Here is a 9580-nt window from a genome sequence, read left to right as displayed (position 1 = left end):
AATCCTTATGCTAAAGAGACATATTTGCGGGTGACAAATTCTGTTCTCTTACAGCTCCCAGGCTACAAACCAGAACAGCATGTCACTGTTCTGGATACTGTAGGCACTTGTAACACAATGGTATTTGTGTAATGCATTTTGCTACATCACTAAATGATAGGAATTTTACAACTGCATAATATATTTTTTAAATGTATTTTTATTGATTTCAGAGAGGAAGGAAGAGGGAGAGAGAGATAGAAACATCCATGATGAGAGAGAATCATGAATCGGCTGCCTCCTGCAAGTCCCCCATGGGGGATTGAGCCCACAACCCGGACATGTGCCCTTTACTGAAATCGAACCTGGGACCTTTCAGTCCGCAGGCTGACACTCTATCCACTGAGCCAAATCAACTAGGCTGCATAATCTTTTAAAAAAAATATTTTTTAGCCCTCGCCGGTTTGGCTCAGTGGATAGAGCCTTGGCCTGCGGACTGAAGGGTCCCTGGTTCGATTCCAGTCAAGGGCACACGCCTCAGTTTCAGGCTTTTGCAACTAAGAAGCATTCTACAAATGTGTGCACAATGAAGGAAACTGGTGTTGTTTTGGTTATATGTTATATTAGGCTTTTCAAGACTAAGCTAAATGCACCCAAAATATGTCCCAGATGGCAGTGCTCTACATGGGTGCCTTTTTTTCTGGCATTCTATGCCTTTCGGTCTGTTGTGCAGGAGGTAGCCGATCAGTGATTTGCTCTCATCATTGATGTTTCTATCTCCCTTTCTCTCTGAAATCAATAAGAAATATATATTTAAAAATATTTTTAATTGATTTCAGAGAGGAAGGGAGAGATAGAAACATCAATGATGAGTGTCTGTCTTCTCTACATGTCATTGGCCCCAATTGTGTGTGTTTGGGGGGACAGTACTGAGGGGTTGCGTAGCAAGCTTTGGTTTATGGTTTGAATTCCTTGGTCAAGTAAATTAGGCAATGCCAGCGGCTGTGGGTTTGTCCTTGGAGAAAATGTGGGCCTTACAAGATGGAGAGGACATTCTGGAGGGCTTTGCTGGAGAAATAAACGCTACCTTTTCTGTCTTCTCTGGAGCCCTTCATTCTCATAACTGTTCCTGTTGGTGTAATTAAACTCGGAAAGGTAAGATGTTGCATCCACCTGCTTAGAGCAGACCCAGGTCCTGGCCCTTTTCAAATTCATCCCACATTTAACTTAAGGATTTGGAACATGCAGTGATAGGTTACATAGTTCAGTTTTATATCCTATTGGATTAATTTTTTTTTCATGTTTGAAAACAGTTATGATTGTCCTTTGGGGGAGAATCTAGTATTGGCAAAGTTAAATGTATTTTTTTAAAAATATATTTTATTGATTTTTTAGATCAGAAAGGAGCGAGGTAGAGAGAAACATCAATGACGAGAATCATTGATTAGCTGCCTCCTGCATGCCTCCCACTGGGGATCAAGCACGCAACCCAGGCATGTGCCCTTGGCTGGAATCGAACCCGGGACCCCTCAGTCCACAGGCCGACGCTCTATCCATTGAGCCAAACAGCGAGGGCTAAATGTATTTTAAACGGAAAGTTTTTAGAATGTTGAAAAGTAATTGAAAAAAGTGATGAGTAAATGTCTAGGCCAAGATATTTCAATAAACCTTTCAGAAGCCTTTTCAGAAAAAAAAGAAAAACATCAATGATGAAAGAGAATCATTGATTGGCTGCCCCCTCGTGCCCCACACAGGGGATCGAGCCCGCAACCTGGGCAAGTGAACGCTGCCAGTCAGGCTACATCTGCATAATCTTATGGGACCACTGTCCCATATGCAGTCCTTCAAAGACCAACATGTCTTTTTAAAGAAAAGTATGTTTTTATTGATTTCAGAGAGAGAGGGAGAGGGAGAGATACCCTGACTAGGGATTGAACACCAGCAACCCTTCAGTGCATGCGGTGCATGGGATGACACTCAACCAACTGAGCCACACCAGCCAGGGTCAAATGTCGTTTAAGTAGTGCATGACTGTATAGTGAGAGGAAGGGCAAGTTCAGGGTTAGAATGCCCAGAGGTGCCCCCATTTCTACATCATATCCAGTGTGGCTTTGGGGTGAGGGAGAGAAGCCAGTTACACGCCCTGAAATGGAAGGGAACAGGCTAAAACTGCAGCAAGAAAGCTGGAGGTGAGACATTAGGAAACACTTCCTCACCCAAGAGCACAGGTGGATGGACAAGGGGACTTTGGGGTTCTCTGGGGGAAACCAGGGTTGAAGGACTGGAGGCACAGCTGACAGGGGTCCTAGAGAGGCAGGACTTATTTTGGGACAAAGTGGGTAGAGGAAAGCATCTAGCCTCAAACCCATCCTCAAGGAAGCTGGTGGGCGAGGGACACTGGGTTCCAACAGATGGTCCTCAGCCCCACGCTATCTGTTGGACAGAAGTCAGAGGCTCTGGGAGAGTTCATCCTGGAGTCTGGACAGAAGTGGGTGTGGGGCCCCTCGGATATTGGACTGCCAGGAATAAACAGACCTCCTTCTGTTCCCAGCTCTGGCCTCCTCCCTGAGGGATCCAGGATGTCTGTGTTTCTTCTTACTGCTCTGTCTAAACACTGTGTGTGGGATGACGTGTGAAGCGGGGACAGCTTAGGCGGTGGGAATTGGAAAGCCTGGGTTCTATCCCCTGCTCCCTCAGCCATTTCTTCCTTACTGGATCATCCAGTTCCTCTCTGCTCCCCCACAATCCCTGGGACTGACTCATCTGCCATTTCTCCTTTACCCAAAGGAGTCCTAGTGCAGGCAGCTTGCAGATGCTCCATTGAGCTGACTCTGCAGGCTCTACCACCCAGCCCCACCCAGATCTCCTTTCCTCAGGTAAAGTCTGCATCATGGTGCCCAATCCAGACTCTGGCAGGGAATATTCTGGGCCTCCTTTGCCCATTCCATTCTCTTGGATATATGATTTTTGCTGATCCTCCTTGAGCCGCTGTTCAACCCTTCACTAGCTCTTGGGAGTCTCTGAAAGGTTCGGGGCATAATCGTGTGACTGAAATGGCCAGGATCCTGGTTTCAGGAAGCCCTAAGTCAGCTATATGGAAGAACCCCTGGCCCTGTTAAGGTTAAACAGCCAGATTCTCCACCTCTCCCCAGGAGCCAAACGAAATTGCACTGCTTTTATCAATTTCCAAAGGGAAAAGTATTGCTTGAACTCAAATAGCACCCCCTCCCTCCAGTAGACCCAGGCTTGGGTCTTAGGCCTCTACAGAGCTTTTGTGATGAGTGCCTATCATTCCAACTTTGAATGACACCAAAGGGGACTGAAATGGCAACTGCTAAGTACCACATCTGATGTAGCAGCTAGCACTACTTTCTTTTCCTGATTTCAACTTCCTGTCTTTTCATCCCACCCCTCCACTTTCTATCAGTCTTATTGCCTTTTCTGCCAAGCTCCTACATCTTAAATATATTTTTATTGATTTCAGAGGGGGAGAGGGAGAGATGGAAACATCAGTGATGAGAATCCTTGATCAGCTGCCTCCTGCACGCCCCACACTGGGGATTGAGCCCGCAATCTGGGAATGTGCCCTCACCCGGAATCTGTGACCTCCTGATTTATATATAGGTCAACACTCAACCACTGAGCCACACTAGTTCTTAGCATACACAGGTCCCACTTTACCCAGGCACAGAGGGTCCCACCAACACCCTCCTCATCTCCCATTGCACCCAAGCAGAGAAAAATACCACCTCTCTTGGGAAGGACCTTGGCTTATGTTGGACTTTGCTTCCTTAGCAGTCCTGCCACTTCTGATCCCCTTGAGTGAATAAGAATGAACTTAAGATTTATTAGATGGCATTATCAAGGATAATTATAGGCACTGTGATTGCCTATGTGATATCCAGTTATCTGCAAAAGCTGACCCTCATCATCTTGAGGCCTCCTTCATCCCACAGTCCACAGGAACTTGGCTGAAGTTAGTGGGTCTTTGTCCACAAAGGGAAAGTCTTTCTACACTAATACCAAGTGTGTCTTGACACAGGTGAAGAAAAAGGAGCAAGTCTGGAGAGTCTTCACCCGCATGGACTTTTATAGGATACTGCCTTGGGATCTACTGCTGTAAAAAATATGTAATGCCTTGTTTTTTTCCCTCTGTATTTTCTAAGCAACCTTGGCTTTATCATCTATAGATTGTATAGGTTTCAGATTCTCAGAAATCTGATCTCTACTATTGGCTAAGAGTACAAGTGAATTCCAACTTATTACGGAGCTGTGCTCTAAACCGACCGAGCAGGAAAGCAAAAACTGCTCCTAGTCAAAATTACCCTTGAAAACTCCTACTAGCTATTAACGGGTGCTATTTGAGTTCAAGCAATACTTTTCCCTTTGGAAATTGATAAAAGCACTGCAGTTGGCTCCTGGGGAGACGTGGAGAATCTGGCTGGTTAACCCTAACAGGACCAAGGGTACAGAATACATACATACATGTCACCATCATCCAATATATCTAATTTAGCCAGGTTTTCCAGCTAACAGGAGTAGGTGACAAGGGGCTATATCCCAGGAAAATGCTGGGCAGATTTCATGTGGTGTACTCTTCCCACTGGAGGCCACAGGGTCAGCACAAGCCAGGGGATAGCACTCTCCAGGGGACATGTTTGTTGGGACCAGCACATAACTCCCTGACTGCATCCCGAGCTAAGGGCCCATTTAAATGAAGTCAAATGAAGTCTAGGTGACTAAATGACCTTGTGTGGCTTTCAAACTTTTTGACTATGATCTATAGTAAAGCATTTTACAATCCAGTCAAGATATGCATATATACCTTAAAACACATTTCAAAATTGGTACTTACCCTTAACAGATGTGATGCACTGATTGATCTAGTCTGTACTATTCTGTTTTTTAAAAATGCTGGTGACAAAGCTACACATGTGATAAAAATGCATAGAAATAACAAAAATGAGTGCATGTAAAACTGGTACAATCTGAGTGACGCCAGGACTATAACCACATCAGTTCCCTGGCTATGATACTAGTTATACAAGATGTTACCAGGGGTGAAAGGTACACAGGATCTCTGTATTACTTCTTACAACTGTATGTGAGATATAATTATCTCAAGATAGTACAGGAAATGAAAATGCTGGTTGTGATTCAGTCAAGAAATTTCACGATTCATTAACGAGCCTCAACCCAGCTTGAGCATTAGATGGAGACACATTGAAAGGGAAAGGAGCCTGGATGGCATGGCTCAGTGGTTGAGCGTCGACCTATCAACCAGGAGGTCACGGTTTGATTCCAGGTCAGGGCACATGCCCCAGTTGCAGGCTTGATCCCCAGTGTAGGGCCTACAGGAGGCAACTGATCAATGATGATTCTCATCATTAATGTTTCTCTCTCTCTCTCTCTCCCCTTCTCCCTTCCTCTCTAAAATCAATAAAAATATATTTTCTAAAAACAGGGAAAGGAGATAGAAACCATAAGGATGGCACTCAGACCACTTTAGGTGCTCCTAAAATCCTCCTGATAGTTTGTTGTCCTCCCCCGCCCCCCCCCGCCTGCCTCCGTCCTGATAGTTCTTTACCAAACAAACTTTCTGAACCAAGTTTATTTTAGGGATCAGTGTCCTACTAAGGGACAGCATACTTTGCTAGGCTCTGTACTATTTGCTAGGTAAGAATCTCCCAAAGTGAGTTTTTTGGAGTGCCAGTCTCTTGGGCTGTTTGTTATGTGAGAAAGAAAAATGTGGCCACTTTGTTTGCATCAGATCCACACCTAAATACCTACCTGCAGAATCACACACCTCCTGGAACACACTGGGGAAATGCTATACATTATTCATGATAAAAGAATAAGCGAGAACACACTTTAATGTGCCTATCACTGTCCTGGGAGTTTCTTGGCTATAGCCAGACAGACTTAGTAACAGAGCTTTAGAGCAAACTTATTCAAGTTTAGTCAGAAATACCAACCAAGAGCTCACTAGCTAGCCATTCTCTCTAAGCAGCGGTTCTCAACCTGTGGGTCGCGAATAATGAAAATACATCCTGCATATCAGATATTTACATTACGATTCATAACAGTAGCAAAATTACAGTTATGAGGTAGCAACGAAAATAATTTTATGGTTGGGGGTCACCACAACATGAACTGGATTAAAGGGTCACGGCATTAGGAAGGTTGAGAACCACTCTAAAGGAAGGCTCGAGGGGCTCTGGAGCCTGAGGTTTTCCAGTTCAGGTCTGCAGATTCCTCGTCCTCCATCTCTCCTCTCTTTTGGACTCACAGTCTAGAAACCCAGCAAATTCTCATGTAAGATAGAAAGATTTTCTTTATTAATGACCCCAACCGTATTTCTTTAGATACAGGAGTTTTGAACTCAAATACTCAAGAGAAAACAAGTTAAGATTGCATTATTCTGCAACTCATTACCAGTAACATATTGCAAAGCAAAAGAGCTTGGTAGGAGGGTGGAAGGGAAGGGGAGTGAGGAGGGGAAGATAAAGAAAAGGAATTAAGTTGATCAAGTGGATTTTTTTTTTTTTAATTCTTGGGAACTATCAAGTCCTTGCAAGCACAGCTCGTTTCTGCAGATTATTTTCCAACGTGTACAAAATGGAACCTAAATGGAGAATCCCTTGAGAACCTGAAGAGGTGCAACATTAAAAGCTACGATTATCCAGTAGCAAGTGTTCCAGCCTTCAGTTGCCAGCCGCTTCCTCTTCCTGTTCCCAAGAGTTAGCGGGATGAAAACGTCTTCCCCCTTTAAAAGCAGAGAATAAGTGTAAAGGCTAGTTTCGGGTTCACCTTACCTTCCACCCACACTCCTGAACTAGGGATGGGATCCCAAAGAGACACTAAACATGAGGTGGAAAGGTTCCACCAGCTCTTTCATTCTATTGAATACTTTCAGGTACCAGGAAAAACCTGCGCTAAGTCCATGAGGACATTCAGCCTCCCCAGTAGAAAGGAGAATCATTTGTCCACAGTTTCTGGATGGCCTAGATCTACTTGTATAATAGTGGGCTCAAGCCTTTTCCTGGTAGAGATCAGGCTCCTTCTACACAGCTTATAGCTTTTTGGGCAGCAGATGGCAATCCCATTTTAAATCTTTCACCATGGAGACAGAATGATCAAAGAAGTAACCCTCAACTACACTGTGGGTTACAGAACACCTGCCTGGCTAGGCTTCTGAGTTGTGTTCTACCCACTATTCCCCCACAAGGGCAGCTTTGAGAACAGATAGGTTCTCAATGACAGAGTAGTATTTGCTAAAGCAGCCTGGAAGCAAGAGCTGAGAACTATGGGAAATTTTTCCTGCCCTGAATGTCTCACCACTCCGAAATAAAACCATCCCACCTTCAATAAAAAGCTCATGAGCATTTGATTCTGGCAGAGCACTGTGGGTGCTGATGGTTGGCTTCTGATCCAGGCCATTTCTTGCAGCCGGCCTGCCACCCTATTACATGCTATTCATGGTTCTGCAGACCCCTTCTGCTCTGTTGTACCAGGGAGTGAGTGAGTGTGAGTGTGAGTGTGTGTGTGTGTGTCCTGGCTTCTCCTGCCCAGCTGAACCAGTTAACTCCTGCCCACCCTTGGTAACATAATCTGGTTTTGGGGATGGCTGCAGTTGTCTGCCTCCCCCTTCCTTCTGCGGCCCACACCTGCCAAAGAGAGGTTACGGGACAGAAAAAGGCAAAGCTGCTCTTTGTAAGTCCCAGGGAGGATGTTTATGGGCAATTTATTCATTTCAATGACTCATCCTTTCCAAGTTCCCCCATCAGGATAGAGTTGTTCTATCCTGCCCCTCAGACAACTGCACTCACTTTGCAGCGACACTCAGGAGCACCTGTTGGCGTGTAGCAGGGTGCAGGAGGCATGGGGGAGACACTGGGCAGTGGCTGCCTAGTGGGCTCATCTCCTGAATGGACAAGCAGGCAGCTCTGTGACTCCCCGTGATGCCGTGTTTGGTGTGTGACAGGCTGGTCAGGTCAGGCTTCCTTCTGCTGTCCCTAGCTGCTTGTTTACTTCCTGGGCTCTACCAAACTGCCTTCTCTCCCCTGAGCTCTGAAAGTGGCACAAAATGGGTTGCCTCACACTCAAGGTCACCAAAGTGGTGCCTGATGAGAAAAGCACTCCTGTGGAAAGTGAGCAGAGAAAGAAGGGAGGTTGTAAACTCCAGGATGGAGGCAAGGTTCTGGAGGGGCAGAAAGAACATGTGTGTCTCAGCACTTATACCTGCTTCTGCCTCCCCCCCCCATTCGCCACCCCATTTTAGGATAGGCCAGAAGCTGCAGAAGGAATCATGCTGCCATTTTGTTGCCAGAGTACCTGGACATCTCTCTAAGCAGAGGATCTAGTTACAGGCTGAACAGCACTCGGCTCTGGGCAGGAGGCACAGAGCTACTCCAGAGAAAGGCCTTTGGTACTAATTTCCTAAAGACCAGAAGTCTCCAAAGCCTTTGCCTGAAGAAGTCAGGGGCGACTTTAACTGCTGTCTGGTGTTTCAGAGGTTGAAAACCCTCTACTCAGGCACATTAAGAGCCAGATACTCCTTTCATCCAGTTAAGTGGCAGCAGAAACTAACTTGCCAGAGGAGAGAGCTTGAAGCTTTATGCATACCACACCTACCAAAGTTACCTGCAAGAGTGCTGGGTGTGGCAAATACACTGGGTGTGAGGGGCGTGGGGGGGTGGGGGGTAGGGGGGAGTGCGGGAGGGAAGCTTAGGTCCCCTCAATACTGTAATTCAACGGGTACAAAAGACAGCAAATAAGCACCTATTACCTTATTTTAAGAAAGGGATTGCCTAAACGTCATCAGAAAGGGAACCAAGGCCTGGCACCTTGCACAAAGACCTAAATCTCCAGGCTCTATATCAAGAGGCCTCTTCTGCACACACTCACCATTTCCATCCCTGATAAAGACAACCCCTTCTCCATGCAAAATGCCTGCTGAGGAGCAGACCAGGAAAAAGAACACTGGTGTGTGTTTCCAGGCCTATTTACTCAAGTAAATGTTGTTAAAGTAAATTGCTCCTTCTCCAGGAAGACCTTGGGAAGGATAACACTGACCTCAACACAGGCCCAAAGAGAACACAGCCTATCTGGGTAAAAAGGTCCCATTGTGTTCTAGCTGCCACTCTTCTAGCTCACAAGCATGTGGGAATAAGGAAACACAGCCCCGCCCACTCAGAAAAGAAAACCTGTTCACCCCACCTTTAGTCTGTCTGGTAGCTGAGACCCAACCCTGCCACCTCACATATGGACAGCTACTGCCCAGATCCCTGAAGGGCCAGGCTACCAACACCCACTATTTCCTGCTTAGTGAGCTCAGGAGAGGAAGGTGGTCTTGCAGTGGGCTCGCCCTACTCACGTGATTGTTTTCATTTCTTTCTTCTCGGCATCTGGGCGTGCACGGTTCAGCACCTTGAGGAAGTCGGATGTTTTTGCCCGCATACGTGTGTGAATATAGGCCTGGAGGCAAACACATCAAGTACTGAAGCACAGTCCTGTACTAGAAAGACAGCTTTGCTTTCACTAGAAGTTATCAGGAAGGTTTGGAAACATACCCTGGACTGACACAGGGCCTTGCAGGGAA

The 9580-nt window shown here is 46.0% G+C and overlaps 1 protein-coding gene across 1 annotated transcript in view; it reads right to left on the bottom strand.

Annotated features, from left to right (window-relative positions):
* Nucleotides 1-6295: 6295 nt before the first annotated feature.
* The window catches only part of ARPC2 (actin related protein 2/3 complex subunit 2), a 28861-nt gene continuing 25576 nt past the window's right edge, over nt 6296-9580 (bottom strand). The window contains exons 10-11 of the mRNA XM_070422111.1: nt 9356-9456; nt 6296-6745 (exon numbers count right to left, since the gene is read on the bottom strand). Coding sequence (XP_070278212.1) covers nt 6721-6745; nt 9356-9456 — 126 coding nt within the window. The 3' untranslated portion in view covers nt 6296-6720. The remainder of the gene's footprint in view (nt 6746-9355; nt 9457-9580) is intronic.

Source organism: Myotis yumanensis, unplaced genomic scaffold, assembly GCF_028538775.1.
Source record: "Myotis yumanensis isolate MYYU_CA2020_CCGP unplaced genomic scaffold, mMyoYum1.0.hap1 SCAF_8, whole genome shotgun sequence".
NCBI lineage: Eukaryota > Metazoa > Chordata > Mammalia > Chiroptera > Vespertilionidae > Myotis > Myotis yumanensis.
The sequence above is the reverse complement of the archived record's forward strand: the minus strand, read 5'-3'. Positions and strand labels throughout refer to the sequence as shown.